The sequence below is a fragment of the Periplaneta americana genome, chromosome 5, assembly GCF_040183065.1.
Source record: "Periplaneta americana isolate PAMFEO1 chromosome 5, P.americana_PAMFEO1_priV1, whole genome shotgun sequence".
Classification (NCBI taxonomy): domain Eukaryota; kingdom Metazoa; phylum Arthropoda; class Insecta; order Blattodea; family Blattidae; genus Periplaneta; species Periplaneta americana.
Genome location: NC_091121.1, coordinates 185125042 through 185148613, shown reverse-complemented (window position 1 = coordinate 185148613; position 23572 = coordinate 185125042). Strand labels below are relative to the sequence as shown.

General features: G+C 34.7%; 1 protein-coding gene across 3 annotated transcripts in view; it reads right to left on the bottom strand.

Annotated features, from left to right (window-relative positions):
• Positions 1–23572, bottom strand: part of LOC138700324 (ninein homolog) — a 108547-nt gene that overhangs the window by 79796 nt on the left and 5179 nt on the right. For 2 of the 3 annotated variants that reach the window (XM_069826867.1, XM_069826869.1), the window contains exons 3-11: positions 18586–18752; positions 18384–18495; positions 16116–16315; positions 15757–15801; positions 14685–14947; positions 7698–7964; positions 6101–6241; positions 2119–2281; positions 513–629 (exon numbers count right to left, since the gene is read on the bottom strand). In XM_069826867.1, the coding sequence (XP_069682968.1) occupies positions 513–629; positions 2119–2281; positions 6101–6241; positions 7698–7964; positions 14685–14947; positions 15757–15801; positions 16116–16315; positions 18384–18495; positions 18586–18752 (1475 nt within the window). The remainder of the gene's footprint in view (positions 1–512; positions 630–2118; positions 2282–6100; positions 6242–7697; positions 7965–14684; positions 14948–15756; positions 15802–16115; positions 16316–18383; positions 18496–18585; positions 18753–23572) is intronic. The other variant, XM_069826868.1, reaches the window with a different exon arrangement.

The following is a 23572-nucleotide window of genomic DNA, read 5'->3' as shown; positions in this document are numbered from 1 at the left end:
AAAATTGCAGCTGAACAAAGCATAGGCTATTATGAAACTAAGAAAAAGAAACCGTGGTTTGATGAAGATTGTTGCACGGCAGTAAAGAAAGAAACAGGCAAAATTGAAATTCTTACAGGATCCAGTTCAGGCAAATTGAGATACAGTGAAACCTTGGTAAGACGCTATTCAAGGGACTGCATAAAAATAATGTATTAAACAGGACTGCGTATTAGCGAGAGTGGATAATTTTTTGGATCAGCATAAACGAATGTTCAGTTACTTCCATTTTTCCTTGCCATTAATCCCCCATATATTCATAAATATCACCACTACCACCTACCACAATCAATCATAACCATCATCATCATCATCATCATCTTCGTCACCTTCATCATCATCACTACCCCCACTATTATCAGGAAATTAATGTAAGTATAAAATTTGTATAGTGCAATGCACATTGTCTAAACAATAAAATTGCACACGAGCATACAACTTTTTTTCTGTAAAATTACAACAAAAATGCATACCCTTTGTTGGAGCCCTGCCAATGATTCCAGTTCCTGTTGCAGCTGAACCTTCGATTCTTCTGACTTTGATAACTGCTCTGTGAGATTTTGGTTCTCCTTTTCCAAAACTTCATTTTCCTACAAAGAGATATAAAGACACTTATAAAATACTATTATTTACAAAAGTATTACAATAACTTTATTAAGCGTAACAATATTTTATGGAGAGATTCTATGCAAGTTATTTTTTAACTCATACAACTGTTGCCAAAATAAAATAATAAACTAAAAAAATTAATTTTTTGTGTGAGTTTTAGTCGTCCTGGGTGGTCCAGGATTGTGATTAGATCAGTGGTTTACAGTTCCAAACCCAACTGATGACTATTACACTTTTACTACGTCATACTATTTTTGACCAATAAAACGGTATGAAAGGATGTCTTTCAACCAATAATGGCTGCTTATCGCACAATTTTATCGCTTCCCTAGCATTTGTTTCTTTTTATCACTAACCTAACATTTGTTTGTTTGCCAACATTTCAAACTGCAAATTCTTTACAGTACTATAAAACATGCTTTGCGATCGTAATTTGTTTCCTGCATAGTTACTTGACTGAAAATGGCGGCTCTGTTCAAACATTTTGGTGAAGCTAACATTAGTGAAATAGAATTTTAGTAAGTCAATTAATATCTATTTTACTGTATTAGAGTACTTTATTTCTTCTAATCTTTATATACTTTCTTCTGTTTTTATCACCTCATTACCATCTGTTTCTTTGTTTGCCAACATTTGAAACTGCAAATTCTTTACAGTACTATAAAACATGCTTTGTGATCGTCATTTATTTACAGCATAGACAATCAACTGAAAATGGCGGCTTCATTCAAACTTTTTGTTGAAGCTAACATTAGTGAAATAGAATTTCAGTTAAGCCAATTAATATTTTATTGTATTAGAGTTCTTTACTTCTTCTAATCTTTATATACTTTCTTCTAATTGTGTAATAGTCAATTAAAGTCCACTCGAGTTTTGATTTTCTCTAGATAAATCAAAACCTCTAGTAAGATTACTGTTGATAAAAATACTTTATATGGTTTCTTTTGGATGCAATTAAATGAAAGTTCTTCTATTATAAAGTTATGGCACTTAACACAACAGTTTCTTCATCCAAAATCCACTGGTTACTTAAAGATTTGATATCCTGTTGTGTCTTAGATGAAGACAGCTTCCTGCTAATCCAATAACATGTTAAGGTAAAAGTAAATGTGAAGATATCGACACTATGAGAGAGAAGGGGACAGACAACGAAACCTAATAATTATGATTATTACAGAAACTAGATTGTACTTGTTTGTCTATAGAATAAAAGGAGTTATTTTAAAAATATGAAATCATAGTGTCAGATAAGTAATAAAGTACAGAGTAACAAAGATTTTATAACTTACGGAATGAATGCAAATCTCTGTTATCATTGTACCTTCCCTTGCTGCACTTTCTAAACTTCAATTTACAAATTACTGCCAATATCTTATTCTTCTATAAACTAATAAGTAGAAGGAAAACTTTAAAACCTTTCAGTGTGCGTCTAGATTTACGAACACTCCAAGAACATGTAACATTACTTACAGTCTGTAATGTAGAAACTTGAGTCCTCAAACGAGATTCCTCCTCTTGAAGGCTTTCTACTTGTTTTTCAAGGGATAAGTTCTGAGAAGCAAGTTGCTCCCTGTCTGATCCCAGCTGCTCTGACAAGTCTTTCAGTTGTTCTGCATGACGCTGTTCCAACAACCTAACAATAAACAGTAACTAAACTGAAGAATGACTCTTAAATTTAAAACTGTGGTTCCCAAAAGAGGACTTCAAATATGATAACTTAGTCTTGGTCTCCACTAATCTAGTCATGTGAAAAATTGCACCTCTGATATGGAATATTGTAGTTGTATGATGAATATCCATTTGTCAGAAAACTTGGAGAAATATTTAGTTGTGTACTGTAACAAAAACAATTGATCAAATGATCATGAAGTGATTGGTGAATGATATTTGATATAATGAATATAATGATTAATGACATGAGCACACGACTAATGAGAATTATGTAAGTAGGCCTGATTATAATTTAATTACCAAATAAATAAACACTAACAGAATAACATAATTCTATTTTTATCATTAGTTCATTACATTACTTAAATAAATTTATGAGAAAATTGTGAATTTCATTGAAAATCAACACTTTTTTTGGTGCATATTTCTTAATTTTTAGAGCATATTTCCAACGTTTTTACTGCATAAATGCATGCATATATTCACTAGTTTTAGTGCATACAAATCCACTCTCTACTTATGACAAACAAATTTTCAGTTTTATGATTAGCAAAAATAATCGACTCAAAAAACTAACTCATGAAAAGAAGATAAAATGAATTACTAGGAACCAGTGTCGTCTATGTATAATATTTTAAAATCAATGGGACTTATATACAAGAAAGCAAAAAACCACTAGCAGTTTCACTGTAAAGCGTACTGTATGTATTATTTCCAGCCTGTATTGTCAGATGACTGCAGTGATATACAGGGACATCAAAAACCTTTTCCTTACATCATTTTTATTGTACCTTGTTTTTTGACTATATCATGCAGGCTTTGCTTAATGGTAAGTTTTAGTTGCCATGGTGATTAGCATTAAACATTAATAAAACTGACATAATTCAATTTAAAGCCACTTCAAATTTAATCTCTGAAACATTGGACACAACTATCAACAATATACCTCTACTAGAAACATCAACAACCAGATTTCTTGGTTTGCATATTAATAATACAATAAATTGGAAAAATCATATCAAAGAAATAACCCCCAAACTTAGCTCAGCATGCTTCGCAATTAGGTCGTTACAACAATTTCTAAACAGCAGTATCTTAAAGACAATATATTTTGCCTATTATCATTCCATTATGTCCTACGGAATAATATTTTGGGGAAATTCTGTAGATAGTAAAAATATATTCTTATTACAAAAAAGAGCCATTAGAATAATAGTTGGAGCAAAGGCTAGAGAATCATGTAGATTATTTTTTAAAAAATTAGAGATTCTAACCTTAACAAATCAATACACGTACTCTACAATAAATTTCCTCTTATATAATAAAGAAAATTTTCCAACTAACTCAGCCATACATAGTATAAATACCCACAGAAAGAATGATTTTCATACGGCTTCATCAAATTTATCATGCTTTCAAAGGGGAGTACGTTACATGGCGATAAAAATGTTCAATAGTCTTCCTGAAGACATTAAGAATCATAGCCAAAACCCTGCATTATTTAAGGTAGAACTAAAAAATTACTTAATATCTCACACTTTCTATTCTGTAGATGAATTCTTGACATTTCACAGTATTGTGTAAATATTATAATACTATTAAATGGTAAACATATTACATTGTATAAAATATTATTGTTATTAAGGTATTAATTCTGTATATATTTCATATTTGCATTTTATATATATTGCATTTTATTGTTAAACGTAAGAATTGGACATGTTCTTTATTCTATGCTATAAAGCAAATGTAAGAATATTATGGAACGAATAAATCTATCTATCTATCTTACACTGCATAGGTACAATCAGGACAGAGTTAAAAATGCAAGAACAAAGTTTTTGATGTCTTTTTATAATATTTATTTAGAGTTAAGATTATTTCTATCATGCACGATAAAAATTGGTAGTTTTGAGTTATGATTCTCACATGAATACAGAAAATGTACTTTTCGGTTGGTATAAAGGACATCGTCTCTCCCCTTCCATAATCATGTACAGCATCAAGAGTTTCAGTCCATCATAATGATATTTGTCCTCAAACTTTGCTTTTGCTCTACTGAAAATTTGCAATTTATGACTTATGTCCTTTTTACCGCACACCACAGATTTACTTTCCTCTTCCTCAGCTGCAGTACCATACACGCATTTGTTATGCTTGTATGACTTTATTTTCACTCTGCTTGTTCGAGTCTCAAGGACTATCATTTGAGGCGTTCAGAAGTCAACATGATTAACTCCTTTTCCAAAGATATATATATATTTATTATTTTAATGTACCGAAGTACATATTATATTTCCATGCAGATATTCTGCGTCATCATACGATGAAAGAGTAATGGAACAGAGAAAAATTCTCTCCGGCGCCAGGATTTGAACCCAGGTTTTCAGCTCTACGTGCTGATGCTTTATCCACTAAGCCACACCGGATTCCACCCCGGCGTCGGAAGAATCGTCTCAGTTTAAGCTCCAACTCTTGGGTTCCCTCTAGTGGCCGCCCTCTGCACTACGTCATAGATATCTATGAACCTAGGACCGAAGTCCACACATGTGCTGAGGTGCACTCATAATGAGTGACTAGTTGGCTGGGATCCGACGGAATAAGCGCCGTCTTAAATCACGACTTCAGTCCTAGGTTCATAGATATCTATGACGTAGTGCAGAGGGCGGCCACTAGAGGGAACCCAAGAGTTGGAACTTAAAACTGAGACGATTCTTCCGACGCCGGGGTGGAATCCGGTATGGCTTAGTGGATAAAGCATCAACCTGTAGAGCTGAAAACCCGGGTTCAAATCCCGGCGCCAGAGAGAATTTTTCTCCGTTCCATTACTCTTTCATCCTTTTCCAAAGACGTGGACAAATTATTAGCAAAATTGAAGATTTTTATTAGGCCTATATACTTTTACAATATATGATTCTTCAATTCAGAATACAGTTGACATTTTTGCCCATTTACACGTTATTAAAAAATGAAGATTTGTATTATATATTTTCAAAATTTGACTCTTCAATTTGGACTACAATTGATATTTCGGATATTTCCATATTATTAGCAAAACTGAACATTTTTATAATATATTTTTACTAAATCTGACTCTTCAATTTAGACTGCACTTCATTTTTGCATATTTACAAGTTATTAGCAAAATTGAAGATTTTTATTATATGAGTATATTTTTACAAAATTTGACTCTTCAATTTAGTCTGCAGTTGACATTTTTGCACATTTACAAATTATTAGCAACATTCAATATTTTAATTATATATTTTTTCAAAATTTGACTCTTCAATTTAGAATACAGTTGACATATTTGCATAGGCCTATTTCTATCTACTGTAATGATAGAAATATGCAAAATTGTCAACTGTAGTCTAAATTGAAAAGTCAAATTTTGCAAACAGAATTATCATAAAAATCGTCAATTTTGTTAATAATTTGTCCACGTCTGTAATTCTGTGATGTAGTCGAGAAGAATACTGCAGTCTGTGGGCTTTTTACTGAACTACGGAGCAAATCACATTGACCACTGAAAATATGGTCAATTTAGTACATTGGCAACTTATAAACTCTGAAATAACCAAAAGTGGAGTTAACCATGTTGACTTCTGAACGCCTCATTTGACAACATTGCAAGAGAATGCTACTGGTATTGATCATTCAACTGCTTTTAAATTCTCCGTCTACTATAATTATTAAAATTATGAAGTAGTGCTGACAATTTGTTCCTTTCCTTTGAAATGACAGTGTATTTGTATAAATACGAAAGCAGAATAGTACTTACTTGACCTGTAACTGACTAGACTTCTCAAGTCGAGCATGGTGGTCATCAATTTCTTGTGCTAGTAGTGAAGCCCTCTGATTGGCATCCATTATGTCTGCTCGAAGTTTGTCACGTTCACCACTCATATGTTCGAGAGACAGTCTGCCAACGGTTACAAATTAACTAAACCATACACTAAAATACCAAAATACATACTTTATACTTTATAATAAACTGAAATATTATTTCATTTTCTGGAGAGAGATTCTTAGAAAATACAGTTCAGACTAAATATAGTCTACATAATTTATAGTTGTTGTTCTTTATATCCTTGCATGATGCGGATTTTAAAGGTCAATTCCATTTCAAATTTTCTACTCTGTTTCCTGTTTGTCCATCTGAGATCTCTGTACTTACATGGGAAATTGCCCTGCAAGTATATCTTTACTCTTAATCGAGACTTTGGTCCAGAGATAAATGTGTATGTAATAGGGTAAAAGAACTAGGTATGGTGAGAAAAAAACTGACCAGTAACTTTGCCTGGGGTCAGAGTTTTTTAATGTCTCATAAATGTAGACATAAGACGTCTAGTTTTACTTCCTCTCCGAAGACAACCATGCTAAGAATGTTTATTGTCCATGTCTGTCACCTTTAACTGGGCCAGAACCTACAAACTCGATACCTGGCCAGTATCTTTGGCTGGGTAAGAAATGTTTCATGTTATTTTACCTCCTTTCTAAGGACAACTATGGTAAGAATTATTACTGTTCACACCTGTCACCTTCAACTCCATTTTAACTCACAACCTCGAAACTAATTGCAAGCATAACAACCAATAAACACTAAGTAAGACATAGATGAGACTATTATTAACATACAAAAATACATGATTAAGAGTCCCTTCAGACGAGGCTACTTTTAGTGGTGCATTAGTGGCGCTGCTAAATTTTTGTAGAGCATTTTTCAGTCTTCCAGCGAACATGGACGTAGAAGGAGATATACTTTTGGCAAATTTGCTCATACGGAGAAAGAATAGACGTAAAAATATAAGAAGAGTCTGAGTCCCTCCATTAGTTTTGGAAAGACAGAATCGAGGATTATTCTATACCTTGTTTGATGATTTACATGAGGACAATTAAGAATATTAATTTAAAATTACGCAAATGAGGAACGATATGGCATAAAACATATTTTTGTTTATTTTTTAAGAATTCAAAATTAAATATAACAGGCACCAATAATTTAAAATTACGCAAATGAGGAACGATATGGCATAAAACATATTTTTGTTTATTTTTTAAGAATTCAAAATTAAATATAACAGGCACCAAACATGAAACCAATCATAGCACGTACGAGTAATTCAACCAATATACTAGGAATAGGTGTCTGTAGGGTAATGGCAAAGTCAAAGGCCGGGGTGTAACTGAACCTAGGTTCGAACCTGATCAGCTAATTTTTCATCTCTTTGTTAATATTTTATTTAGAACATTATTTTAGATGGGTTATTTTATTTTAACGTGAAATAAATAATTTGATTTGCCAAGAATTGAATCCCAGTCCTTTCACTAAAAAGTGAGCTATATGGCTAGACTTAAAGAACTGCACAAAAACTCACTTGAGACAACGAACTTCTGTCTGGTAGAGAGCCAACGTCGCTTGTAGCAACGTTTCATGTGGAGAGTAAGAGTGGACTCTGGCACCAGCAGCGTCCTCATTTCTTCTTTCCTCAGCCAATGAGCGAAGCTCTTCTTCTAATATGGCTGCCAAATCTGCAATGTTCAGTCGCTGAGACTCATTATAACCCAGATCTTGTAACAATCGAGATGGGCCTGGAATGCCAGCTGCCTCCCATATTTCTACTATAAGCTCAGCATTTACAAACCTGGAACATAAATAAATATTCCTTGCATGAATATTAACACTGTTTACCTTATTGTTAATGCAAAATTTACAGCATGATGAGGCCAATTCCACTGTACTAGACTTAATTTTAAAGTCGTCATTACTTTCATCAGTTGCATCATACTTTCATCGAAGTATCATTAAAGGATCAGAGAACCAACAGAGCTGTCTTAAAATATATAATAGTACCTTTATTGTGGTAAAAATTGACGTGCATACAAGGGAGAGTCAAAAAGTAACCTTAATTAATTGTTTTATTAATTCAATATGTACAACAAGACTACAAACACTTCATCAATTTTAACATAGTATACCAGGAACACTTGCACTGAACATAGTGGAAACTATTTTGAAAAGTGATGAAGTATTTGTAATCTTATTTTGTGCGAGATCGTGCGTATTTGCTTGTTTTCCGCACAGAACCAATACGCGGTAAGTGTGAAATACCACATTCAGTATTCCCAACGTAACACACATAACAATTTCCCTCTTCTTACCGCTTAAGCGCGACATTCATTTTACTGCTTTAGGCTTTTAACATATTATTTTTAGAGACGTTTAACATAGTAATAATTATAAATTGGAAACTTACCACTGCAATTTCACCTAAATTGCAATGTTAATTATTGTTTTTAAATATTTGCAAAAATTAAGTAAAGTCTACTACTCCACGAAACTTATTGCATTCGTGATACAAGTAACATTAAGGAAGCTGTGAAAAAATCAACAAGATTCCAGATGCTGATGTTATTACTGCAATATGTTATATAAATAATATTGTTAAAATATTAAAATGAAAAATAAATCATTATATAACCTTACCGTTTGTTTTAAGTTCGCATTTATAGACTGGGGGAAAAAAAAGACAGACGTATATCACGGTCTGCTGGAGTATAGCAAACACAGAAAACATTTTATACCAACAATGTTGAAGAAAGATATTTTGGTTTTCCGAAGTTGCCGTCATTAAACAGAAACCAAGATGGAGATTTCATTGCAACTAATTATAAATTCGTCTTTCAGGTATGTAATAAACGACCTTCGCACAAAATAATGTACGATACACGAGCAGTATGTTTGTTTTCATGTTCTCGGAAATTAAAAAGCTCAACTATGTTTCGCTTTTTCAATCTTTTCCTCGACCATGAAAACGTCAACATACTGCTCTTGTAACGTATACTACTAGTACATATTTAATTAATAAAACAATTATTAAGGTTACTTTTTGACTCTCCTTCGTAGTTTTCTATTTTTCTCTCTCTAACCTGTTGTTGTGAAACATGATTAAAATGATTTTATTTGGGCGTTCAAACTTTAAATGCTTGCTCCTGGAGAGCTGCCAGGGATGACACAGTATATCAAATTCTGCCTCAGAGCCATAGATCAGAACTATATTGCTGTTGTCTGAAACTGGTATATAAATTATATCAACAATTAAGATTATTACCGCAGAGAGAGAGGAAGGGGAGGGGAAGTGGGAGGGAGATGGGGAGGGGAAGTGGGAGGGAGATGGGGAGGGGAAGTGGGAGGGAGATGGGGAGGGGAAGTGGGAGGGAGAGGGGGAGGGGAGGGGAGAGAGAGGGAGAGAGAGACACACACAGGCGATGAAGAGTGAAAGGGAAGAGAAGACTGGGAGAGAATGAGGGATAAAGAAGTGTAAAGGAAAAAATGAGAGGATGAGAGGTAAAAAGAAGGAACGTAAAAAAGAAACCGAGAAAGAAAACTTATGTAAACGAGGAAAAAGACAGTGAGAGGGAGATTTCATCACAGAGTCTCATCTTATTCAAGTTTTCTACAGATGTATTCTCTCAGTAAGGCCTTAACAATTAATTCCTTTTAATAATCCATTTACCAGGTTTGTCATACCAACGGCCATTCCATGAGGAGTGGGACATTTCATCAAAATTTTAAAATTATGAGATGAAGTGGAAATTTTATTGTCACCATTGCCTACACCGTGCACTTCCTATTTACAAGGATATTTTGGTGGAAAACTGTTTTCCTTATGAAACTTAGCTTCAAGATATCATCATCATCAATTGCTTTTTTTTTTATTTCATGCGAAGGAACAACTGGATAATACGCATGGCAGACCAATATCGATAGTCGACTCTACTCGCTGGCCACTAGTCACCGGGCCGTACCGAGCCGTATCAAACAAAATATAATCGAAATGGTGGTAGTCAAATTCGCGACTATATTCTTAAATAATTCACTCCATTAGTCAAGTTCAAGGTTTTACGTAGTACAACGGCGGTTTTTTGAATGCATTAAATGAAAATGAAGATGTAATAAGATAATAAACTAGGTTATCACAAGGAAATTAACAGGAAAAAAGATGTGTTTCACGGAATACAATTAAAATGACGGAAAGTAAATTTCCGGTTAATGTTCGCCAAAGCGTAAAGTACGTAATTATGACGGAGTTGCTGTTTTATTTCTGGCCTATAGAAAAATACCTAGCCTTTTACGAAAAAAAATTTAAGGACCATGAAATTATTCACCGCTTTCATTATAGGCCTATTATTTTTTAACAATATTACGAATCAAAAACTGTCATATTATATAATTTTAACTACTACATGGACGAACCAAATCAAGCTAACCTAACCTAACCTAACCAAAGCTAACCTAACCTAACCTAACCAAAGCTAAGCTAACCTAACCAAAACTAATCTAACCTAACCAAAGCTAATTTAACCTAACCTAAGCTAACCTAACCTAAGCTAACCTAAGCAAAGCTAACCTAACCTAACCAAAGCTAAGCTAACCTAACCAAAACTAATCTAACCTAACCAAAGCTAATTTAAGCTAACCTAACCTAATCTAAGCTAAGATAACATAACATAACATAACCTTCGTAAATGCAAGGCCTGTAACCGGAGCAAGAAGGGATCTCAATCATTTAATCTGCAAGTACACGCAAAAATAAATTCAAGTAAGGATCACGCTCCCACTGCATGAGAGGTCCGCGCATGCGCTACAGCAAAACTGTTTCTGTCCCGAGCCTCTCATCTAAGGCACTCGTCATAATTTACTCGCAATATTTACGCAAATACACATTGTCGCTAACAGTGGTGCTATCTCTCAATAATGTTCAGAACGAAGGAGGTAGACAGAGAGAGAAAAAATTTCTCCCGCCAACTACGCCACACACCAACGTCATGTTCTTATGTTGGTGACATTGTGTATTTACTTAAATTTGGTGCTAAACGTAACGGCACGGTTCAAAGTGACCGTGCTAATTCTCCAGTATAGCGCATGCGAATTTCAGTGATTTTAAGGTCAGTATTTTCTTATCATGATATAAGTAAACTCTTTTAAGATTTGGCTTCTCTAAAGCCCTGAGTTATACAATAACATTATACCGATACTAAGACTGACATTATATATATTTTTAAATACTATAAATTGTATGATTTTTTTTTGTGTTTCATTTTATAATGTGTTAATGATATATTTCAGTGTCTTCTTAGCATAAATTGTACTTCAAAATAATTTTTCGACTAAGAAATTCTGATCAAGTAATGTGAGTGACAGAGAACTGTAAAGTGAGTGACATAATACAATAGATTTTACATAATTTAAATATATTCTACAGAAATTTTATTCCCACTCATTTATCAACTATTATATTGTGATGTCCAACAGAAAAAATATTACCTTTCTAGTTTTTAGAAGAGCAGAGTTTGCCGTTATTGTGTATGCATGTCCTTGTCGTGTAATGTGAGTGACAGTATATTTACAAAATGTTTATACAGCCAGTGCTGACATACTGCGGAGAAATTTTAATTACTTCACCTTTCATAAACGAAATAGAATATGTTCCAAACCAAGCTCTTAGACTCATTACTGGTGGAATCAAAACAACGCCAATAGATTCTATGAGATTCCTCACTAATATTTACAGCATCAAAATGACAATAGAAGAAAAAGCACTGATTCAATATGAAAAACTTATTAGATTACCAGGTAACAATTGGCATTCATACAGTCCTCTCTGTAGATTGAAAACTCAAAAAAGTTTCATATCCATTGTTCAAGAATTAAAACAGAAAATCAATATCCCGAATTTAAAAGCAAACCTACAAATTAAACCAAACCCTTTAACTCTATTAAATATGGAATATAATCTAAATTTAACAGAAGAAATACTGAAATCAGAAGTAAACACTGAAATACTAAAACAATTGTTTTTAGAGACAATTAATATTAGGTACCCTCCAGAAAACTGGCTTCATATATACACCGACGGATCCTTGATCTCCAGAGAACAAGGTGCCGGTGCAGGTGTTACGTGCTGTCTCTTCTCACTTTATAGATCTCTTGGATATGGAACAACAAGTTTTGATGGTGAAATCATTGCAATAAGGGAAAGTCTCAGGAATCTTCTATGCCACATCAGTAAATTTAGGAATGCAGTTATATTGTCAGACTCCAAAGCAGCTATTCTATCAATAGTCTCTAAACACACACCTTCATCTCAAACAGCAGAAATAACTAAAATGCTCTCTCAATTAATATCACTCAATAAAAGAATTGTATTCCAATGGATACCCTCCCACTGTGGAATCCTGGGAAACGAGAATGCTGATGCTTTAGCAAAGAAGGGCAGCACTGCTACTTACAGACCTGTTACTAAATCTACGTATTACTCTGTGAAGAGATTTATTAAATCTACATACTTAGACTGCAACAAACAAAATTTGATAACACAATCCCAAGGGAAAAAATGGAACTCTCTGCATCAAAATCCACAGTTAATTCCCGATTTACCACGCAAATCGTCTGTAGCTGCATTTAGATTGGCAACAGGCCATGATTGTTTGGCCAAACACCTGCATAGAATTGGAATATATCAGTCCCCTAACTGCCCATTGTGCAACTCAAACCAAGAGATGGATTCGGAACACCTCAAAATCTGGCTGGTCATGATAATATCTTTGAAAAATGTTGGAGTGCAAGAGGTCAAATGACTTTATTGTCAAACGCCTGGCATTAGAAAACAACAACAACATAAATTATTATTTCTCAAGTAACTGTACACCTATTTTCATCCTTTTTACTGGGCAAGGAAATACTTTATCAAATGAAAATATACAATCAAAATCAGGAACTGTATAATAAAGAATGTGTGGTGAGAGTTGTTGCATTGTAATGTGAGTGATGGTGAAATTACCCTTCAGAGGATTAATGAATCGTATACATATACAGTGTGTCCCGAAATTCGCGCACATGGACAACAGTGTGAATCCTGGACGAAAATGGAGACATAGATGTTAGTGATAAAATTTTGTCCGAAGAATTTTTAATTGCACAATGTGGCAATACTGTATTTTGCAAATAAATGTTACTCCTGTGATTGTAGTTCAAGCTATCCATACACTGCTTTAAAACTGAATGTTCATGGTTCAAACCATTGGCCTCACTTCGTTATTATTATTTTTTTAATTTTTAATTGGACTACCTATCTGTAAAGTACAAATTATTTCTGTTACTTTATGTTCCTTCATATTAAATTACTGTTTATCCATTTCTTGTCATTTCATTGCTTGTTAGCTACAATAATAAACACAGTAAACAATGGATTAGAGTAGACTACAAAGATATTTTGTCCACACATGTGGAGTAATGGTTAATGCATGTGGCCGCGAAACCAGGTGGCCAGAGTTCGAATCCCAGTTGGGGAAAGTTACCTGGTTGAGGTTTTTTCCGGGGTTTTCCCTCAACTCAAAATGAGCAACTATCAGTGCTGGACCCCGGACTCATTTCACCAACATCACCTTCATCTCATTCTGACGCTAAATAACCTGAGATGTTGATACAATGTCGTAAAATAACCTAATTATATATATATATATATATATATATATATATATATATATGTTGTTGTTTTCTAATGCCAGGCGTTTGACAAAGTCATTTGACCTCTTGCACTCCAATATTTTTCAAAGATATTGTCATGGTCAGCCACTGAAGCAAAGATTTTGAGGTGTTCTGAATCCATATATATATATATATATATATATATATATATAAAAACAAAGACATTCTATTAATAATTTCAAGGAAAAATTGTTCCGGGGCCGGGTATCGATCCCGGGACCCTTCGCTTAACGTGCGAACACTCTACCGACTGAGCTACCCCAGGAACCATACACAATTTTTCCTTTATATCCACACAACTCAAATGAACTGACCAGACGCCAGAACTCAACTATGAGTGCACACAATACTGTGTGACTTAAATTGTGAACGAATGTATTATGCAAATCTGGCTTTCAGGTAGTAGCTCCCTGTGAAGCAGGTTTGAATAATTTCAAGGAAAAATTGTTCCGGGGACGGGTATCCTTGAAATTATTCAAACCTGCTTCACAGGGAGCTACTACCTGAAAGCCAGATTTATGTAAAGACATTCTATGTTATGGAATGTTGCCCAATTATGTAATTAAAAACTCTTTGGACGAAATTTTGTCACTAACATCGTTTTCATTTTCATCTAGAAATCACATAATGTATCTGTGTGCTCGAATTTCGAGACATTCTGTATATCAATCCTTTCCTGGGTCAATCTGTTCAATGATGTCCTCAGAGAGTATTTTTTATTATTTCACTACTATGCCTTCTACAGCTGTCGATTATATAAAAACCAAAAAGGGATAGTAAATTCTCATGTGTTAAAAAATGGAAAGTAGCTGACCCTGCATTGTTTGGATCCAGAGAGAGGAACTGTGAATCTTGATCAGATGAAGATCCCAAAGCTTGTCTTTCCTTGTTCTTTTCAGAATGCTGCTGGAAGTTAGATCCAATTCTTCCTGCGGCAGTCTTTCCCCCAGTACGCGACTGAGAAGCCGCACTTGACTGAACCCAACTGCCACCACTCCGAAACAACAGCAGGAACTCTTCAAAACTGATTCGCCCATCTCGATCTACATCTAGCTTTTCAAACAGCTGCTGAACAACCTGCAAAATAAGAAGAAAAAGATTCAATTTATTCCTCTTTACATTAATCATATCACCAACATTACCATCACTATCCTTCATGTGTTAGCCTGTAAGGTTCGTTAAAGTATCACTCCTATCTTTTCAACAGTCTTTCTAGGTTTCTTTTACGTTTGGTTTTATATTTTAGAACGTGTTTTGGAATCGTTTGATAATGAGCGACGGATTTTTTTAAGGACAATAAAAATCTGTAACAAGACTTTCTTTCGAAGGAAAGTAAAGCCAAAGATTCCACGTTATTGTATATAAAAGACTGAATGAAAATACTCTAGGTAAATTGTACAGTAGTGGCCAAAAAAAACCGGACCGACCCTTGTAGCTGATTTCAGAGCCTTGTTCACTCCAGAGCACGATAGACTGGTAACTAAGATTTTCGTGGTTCGAATCCTGCCTGGGAAGGAAACTTTTTTTGTTCCTTATTTAAATTTATTCCCAATACTATATATTTTATGGAACACATCTCCTCCTATGCCGCAAAGGGGGCAGATATCCTCCTCTAGAATAACCCTCCTGTTTTTCAATTTCCATATTCCTAGCATCCACCAAGCTAAACCCATCCTCATTTCTCTATTATTTATTCTTACATATTCTTCTTGTTCCCATGGCGTTTTGATGTCCTTAAAATTACTTAATGTTCTTAATCTCTTAACATTTTGATATAACTTTTGTCTCGTAATTTCCATACACCCTTGTTTTACGATTTTACAAATTACATTTAAATTCATTACTCCAGTTTCATCCCATAACCATTTTAGACCTGATATACTCACCTTGTTCTTTAAATCTTCTAGCCAATTGGATTTCAATATTGTGTCCTGAAGAAAATGCAAACACTTAATTCCTTGTAAATAAAACACAAATTACAGTCAATAATTGTTTTTTTTTCTCTCTCTTCTAAACTTAGGGTGCGTGGATTATTCTATGACATGGAGTGTTTCCATATATACGGTATATCTAAGTGAAGCTTATGATATGATGACAAATTTGGAATAATAGTAAGGAATAAAGGGTACAAAATTTTGACTAATTATTACGCAAGGACTATGATAGTGATGATATATCGAGATATAACAAAAATACATTCCGCTAAGTTATTTCATATGGATTAAATGTGTATTTCCTTATTTACCTCCTCTGCTACTTTCTCCATGCCGATGCATTCACAAACAAGAGCAAGTTCTCCTCTGTCAAGGAAGCCGTCCTTGCCAACTCCCAGCCTCTCCCACGCAGCTCTAAGGCACTCTTCTTCATTCTCACCCAAGCTGGGAGTAGCACTGTCACTGCAAACTGCTGATGTCTGCCAGCTGGGGAAATTCACTTGTGACATTTCTAAAAGACACAAATAAATACAATTAACATAAACATTTAAAATAATCCAAACCTATAGAACATCTGTGAGTGGAATATACAACTATGCAGACAAAACTTTTCAATAACCTGGAAACAAAAGTATATCAATGGAAAAGCATAAAACATACTTCAATATTACAAACTACCAGCAGATATGAAAATACATAAAATAGTAAATAAATACATAAATAATGTACAGATGCAATAAGCCTACATAGACACAGAATCTCAACACATATGGCAAATTATTTTACAGATTCCATTAAACTGTTTGTGATATAACAGTGTTAACTCTATTTAAAATTTAATATTTCAATCAGTGATGTCAATATAATATAATGAGTGGTATTATGATGCAAAGAATGTAATTAAAAATTCTATTATTATTGTTACATAGACTTAATTGTACAGCAGAGTCCGTATAGGTCAGTTTCTGTCAGATGCATTTCCAGTTCACTGCGGGCTAAAGCAAGGAGATGCACTATCACCTTTACTTTTTAACTTTGCTCTAGAGTATACCATTAGGAAAGTCCAGGATAACAGGCATGGTTTGGAATTGAACGGGTTACATCAGCTGCTTGTCTATGCGGATGACGTGAATATGTTAGGAGAAAATCCACAAACGATTAGGGAAAACACGGGAATTTTATTTAAAGCAACTAAAGAGATAGGTTTGGAAGTAAATCCCGAAAAGACAAAGTATATGATTATGTCTCGTGACCAGAATATTGTACGAAATGGAAATCTAAAAATTGGAAATTTATGTTTTGAAGAGGTGGAGAAGTTCAAATATCTTGGACCAACAGTAACAAATATAAATGACACTCGGGAGGAAATTAAACACAGAATAAATATGGGAAATGCCTGTTATTATTCGCTTCAGAAGCTTTTATCATCCAGTCTGCTGTCAAAAAGTCTGAAAGTTAGAATTTATAAAACACTTATATTACCAGTTGTTCTTTATGGTTGTGAAACTTGGACTCTCACTTTGAGAGAGGAACATAGGTTAAGGGGGTTTGAGTATAAGGTGCTTAGGAAAATATTTGGGGCTAAGAGGGATGAAGTTACAGGAGAATGGAGAAAGTTACACAACACAGAACTGCACGCATTGTATTCTTCACCTGACATAATTAGGAACACTAAATCCAGACGTTTGAGATGGGCAGGGCATGTAGCACGTATGGGCAAATCCAGAAATGCATATAGAGTGTTCGTTGGGAGGCCGGAGGGAAAAAGACCTTCAGGGAGGCCGAGACGTAGATGGGAAGATAATATTAAAATGGATTTGAGGGAGGTGGGATATGATGATAGAGAATGGATTAATCTTGCTCAGGATAGGGATCAACGGTGGGCTTATGTGAGGGCGGCAATGAACCTCCAGGTTCCTTAAAAGCCAGTAAGTAAGTAAGTAAGACTTAATTGTTACTTTTTACAAACTACACTCTAGAGTTATGATTTCCTATTCCTAAAATTTAAGTCCCTATTGGGTTGAAGTACATATCTGTATCATATGAGAAGTCATTGTTCTGTATTAACAAATATGTCCACGTAATCATTTATATTGCAGGATAAAATAACCACTGCAAGAACAGAAAATACGTGTAAAAATGTCTTATGAACGGCTTATAGGAATAAATCAAATTACAAATGTGGAGGTTGCGAACAAAACCAGTCTTTTCCAAAATAGTATTTTTTTCACGAAGCAGAAAAAACTGTATCGAGCCTTCACTTTATCCCAAAATTAATGATAATTTTATGTCATGCATATTACGTCTGTTTCATTATTTTAGTTATTTTCTGTGCATTTTATAGACAACAATCTTATAGAAATGTCCAGTTTTGTTTGGAAATGTGAGAGAAATGTAGTAATTTGTGTGAAGTTTCGAAGTGTGTGCTATTCCTATTATTTTCTTTTTACCGCAGAATCAAAATTCTCTGAACGTATTAAAATACTCAAACTACCAACATTGGAGAATGCTGTCATATAATTCTGAATGGATACAAATTAAATTATATTAAGGTGAATATTTATCAATAGCAACATTACCTGAATTCTGAGCACTTGGAAGAGAAGATGCTTTTCTGTCTGTTGGAGAATTCCCGGTTTTTCTCTTCTTTGTAACCTCGTCTTCAATTGAGGATGCAACAGGCACTGATCTCTGTGAATAAAATGTTTGGAAATTTGTTTCGTGTGTGAAAATAACAATAAGTTATTATTAACATGATTAGACACAAATTTTGGCACACACCATTGTAATTTCCTTAGTCTTGTCCTCAACAGGCACAAATATCTCCAAATCGGAATCCTCCAAGTTTTCATCTTGCTCTAGAGTCAGATCCTGCTCTGTGCTTTCAGGTCGTGACCGTCTTCCATATTTCTTTTTTCCAAATACAAATTTGGGAGACACTTCTCTTTCTGAAATTACAATTCAGATTCTTACGAATTACAGAATACAAAAGTAACATACCAATTTCATATAAAGGAATAACTATAATTACAAACAAAGACAAAGACAAATAAAAAAGATACCCTGTATTATAAATTAAAAATATACAGTTTTCTGACAGCAGTTCAAGAATCAACTCCAATCAGTATGTAATATAAATAAATAAATAAAGATATATTATGCCTGAGTTGGCCTGGTTGGCGCAGTTGGTATAGCGCTGGCCTTCTGTGCCCGAGGTTGCGGGTTCGATGGCATTTAAGTGTGCTTAAATGCGACAGGCTCATGTCAGTAGATTTACTGGCATGCAAAAGAACTCCTGCGGGACAAAATCCCGGCACACCAGCGATGCTGATGTAACTTCGGCAGTTGCAAGCATTGTTAAATAAAACATAACATTTATTATGTCTGATACATTTGGGATGACATAAATAAAATCCTTATAAAAATTAGCCTACATCAGGAATGACACGAAAGTTATTGTAGTTCCAATACGACGTTAAAACACGGGAGTTTTGTGTTACTGCTTTTACAAACAAAAGAAATCAGACTGTACTTAGCAATAACTGAATAAACAAAATGCATTCACTGCAAGGCAACTAGTGAAATGTGTTGCAAAATTTGAAAGAATAATGTCAGTTCAATGTTATGGGAAATGCCTGTTATTATTTGGTTGAGAAGCTTTTATCATCCAGTCTGCTGTCAAAAAATCTGAAAGTTAGAATTTATAAAACAGTTATATTACCGGTTGTTCTGTATGGTTGTGAAACTTGGACTCTCACTCTAATAGAGGAACATAGGTTAAGGGTGTTTGAGAATAAGGTGCTTAGGGAAATATTTGGGGCTAAGCAGGATGAAGTTACAGGAGAAGAATGGAGAAAGTTACACAACGCAGAACTGCACGCATTATATTCTTCACCTGACATAATTAGGAACATTAAATCCAGACGTTTGAGATGGGCAGGGCATGTAGCACGTATGGGCGAATCCAGAAATGCATACAGAGTGTTAGTTGGGAGACCGGAGGGAAAAAGACCTTTAGGGAGGCCGAGACGTAGATGGGAGGATAATATTAAAATGGATTTGAGGGAGGTTGGATATGATGATAGAGACTGGATTAATCTTGCACAGGATAGGGACCGATGATGGGCTTATGTGAGGGCAGCAATGAACCTTTGGGTTCCTTAAAAGCCAGTAAGTAAGTAAGTACATTTGGGATGACATAAATAAAATCCTTATAAAAATTAGCCTACATCAGGAATGATACGAAAGGTATTGTAGTTCCAATACGACGTTAAAACACGAGAGTTTTGTATTACTGTTTTTACAAACAAAAGAAGTCAGACTGTACTTAGCAATGACTGAATAAACAAAATGCATTCACTGCAAGGCAACTAGTGAAAGGTGTTGCAAAATTTGAAAGGATAATGTCAGTTCAACATTATTTTAACCATAAGTATTATGTTCTGAGAGCTCCAAATTACAAGTTGATAAGGTTATGGCACTGCAAATCTGAAGAAAGTGATGTGTTAACATGACATACACAGGTGGCCGTAGGCGTGTTCTCGAAACCAAAGCTGCTGTTAGCACTGGTATGACAGCAACTCCCAAGAAGATTCTTACACGACTGTTCACAGAGATAGCTATGCCAAACACAACTTGTCAACGATACCTGAAACCTTACCTCTATCTCATGCAACGTATTCAAGCATTGCACAATGTGGATTTCCAGAAACGAATAACATAATTTCTGCTTTTCATACCACAGCTGCAACAGGAAATCAATACGGGCATGTATTCCAGCAGGATGATGCATCACCTCATTGAGGAAAAGATGTTCGTATAGTCGGACCATCGGATCTATGCCCCTTCAGCGCTGTCATCGTTCTTGGAAAAGTTAACATCTGTACTCACTCCATTCCACCAGCTTTCCTCCCACCACGTCAAACTGCAGGCCACAAACCTTGCCGAATAGTGGCGTTGCCAAACTTCCACCAAACAGTGTTATGTCTCTTGAATATTGCTTATTAATAATGTGAGGTTAATTATTACTTATTCATAATTTAATTTAAGTAGGTCTAATAAGGCTGACTGACTTCTACGATTAATTGGAGATAATTATATGATTACAGTGGCTATTTGTTGGTTAAATGGAATTTACGTGAAGGGAATCTATTTCGTTTCTAAAAAGAAATGTTTTCGTCAAAAATACTTTTTCTTCACCTTATTATCTTATTTTGTTAGGTTTGGAACGTGATCTTGAAGGCCTAATAAAATTATAAAATTGTAGGAATGAATGAACACATAGTCATGTACCCTCTTTCTTTCTTATCCGGGCTAAGGACTGGCTATGGCGAAGTTAATACATACTACGATCTTATTTACATACTATGTAACATAACATGCTGATAATGTGCAGGAGTTCTAATTTATTCTTATGAAAATAATTTACATATTTACAAAAGACCAAGACTTGTATTATGCATGAAATTACAGAGGGCATATCCCAGACATATCTGAATCTGAGTCACTACTATTGCTGTTGCTGCTGTCTTCACCAAGTTGATAACAAATCTAGCTACTTCCTCTTCTATTAATCCGTAACGTTTCTTTCCCATCTTGGAAATTTATTGCTTTCTTCGCAACCTTCAATAATTTCTTCAAAGTCGGAACTTCTTTCTGCATGGTATAAAATTCTTGTATCTTTCTTCTTAAAATACATCTGTCCATATCATTTACAATAATTAAAAGTTCCCTTGGTCTGTTCCTCCCTGGTGACTCTAGCTTTTCATCTCCTGCACAGACTCCCTCTCGCCTGATTTTCTTTATTAGGCGCTCTGACCCGCCTTTATAAATTACACAAAAATGTTGTATTATATCAGTATTAGTTAAGTAATTTTAATACATAATCAATTGAAATAAAATAAGCCTCATCTGTGATCGCAGCTGCTCTTTTCATTGCCTGATTTAGAGGAAACAGATATTGACCTGTTTGTTTCTTTTCATTGAAAAATGCTATTATTTGCTTCATAATATTTTTTTCACCACTCCGTGCTACAGTATTCATGTTGAGTTGACAACACTGGACTGCAAGTGCAAATAAACTGAAGAAGGTTCAAAATTGTGAGCAGTGGGGGAGAGAAACGGAGAGAGATAGGAATGCAGGGAGGGAAATGAATTACCGAGGCTGAGAAGGAATTAGGGTTCCGTTCGCATATCTTACCGGGGGCACAGATCCGATGGTTCGACTATAAATAACATTCAACATCTATTGGTGAGGTTATGGTGGACAATTACATGATGTCCAAATCCTGCCGACCTGATAACACCTGATTTGTTTGGGTTTTGTGAAGGATGATGTCTATGCAGATCGGCTCAGAGATATTAATAATCTCAAAGTAAACATTTTTTTCAGGTTTTGAGACAGAACACACATGGAAGAAATAAGCCTCATGATATGAACTATCTTGTGGACGCAAAGGAGGTGGGACATTGAGGTATAATGTGGACAAAAGTCCCATCATTCTAGAATGTATTTGCAGATTACTGAATAATAGTGGGTTAGATGAGGGCACAGCTGACGTGAGGTCTAGATCAGGGCTGGGCACATTACGTGATTCTGAGAAATGAGCACTGTTTACTGTAAAGAGCAATTCTCCCGAGCGGCGTGATGCTTGCATACTGTACGTCACTCGCTGTCAGTGCAGCGGTTGACTCTGTAGTAGGATGGCGAACTTTGAAGATGCACCCACCTGAGAAGCTGTATGTCAGACGAAAACCTAAATTATGTTTTGAGATTGAACATGGCTAATTCATTTGTTCCAAACATTAAACGACTTCTGCAAATGAAACGATCTCATAAGTCTCAGAAAACAACCACATAGTTATTTTGGTTATTGAGTTTGAAAAAGTTTTGTTTCAATAGCAAATATTTATTGATTTCAGATCGATAGAAGTACGATTTTGTTACAATAGTTTATTCATACAAAAAAGGTGTAAGAGAATGTTTATTAATAATTTTGTAATTGTATTTATTTTATTTATTTAACTAGCTAGCTAGTGAGTACAAATTAAATTTATAAAACAAAAGTGTTTCTAGCCACTACCGTAACAGCCAGGCTCACGTACAGTGTGGTCTTAGCCTATAACATAACGTTAAATTTACAAAGATAGTAAATTTCTGATTTAAATCCTTTATTACATATGTTTATATTATTCATCATCATATCCGTCACGTATTAGACCCTACAGGATCTGTTACGGTCTCATGCCAGCGCTTTCGTGGTCTTACCAATTTCCTCTCTCCTCTTGGTACATAAGTAAGAACCTGTTTAGGCCATCTAGTGCGATCCATCCTTTCGACATGCTTTTTTCCACTGAAGTCGATATTGTTGAATAAAATTAACTATAGGATCCATTTTGAGTTCCTGCAATATGTCCACATTTTTACGGTGTTCCAGCAAAGAGCATCCCGCTGTTCGTCGCATGAACCTCATTTCCGCTGTCATCACCAGCTTTTCTGACTGTCCATACCTCGCTACCGTAAGTGTGGTATTATTAATACCATTATGTAATTGTTAAAGCATTGTGCATATAGCCTAATGATTTGTGTGTGTTTATGTGCGTGCGTGCATATGTGTGTGTGTAGAGCGAAGTTTATTCCATTAAATTAATAAGGCCCAATTGTATAAAACTCCCTGACTAAAGATCAACTTTGATCGAAGATCGAAAAGTAAACCGAGTTCAGACACTTCTTCTATTGTATAAAACTTTTCTGCGATCAAATTACCTT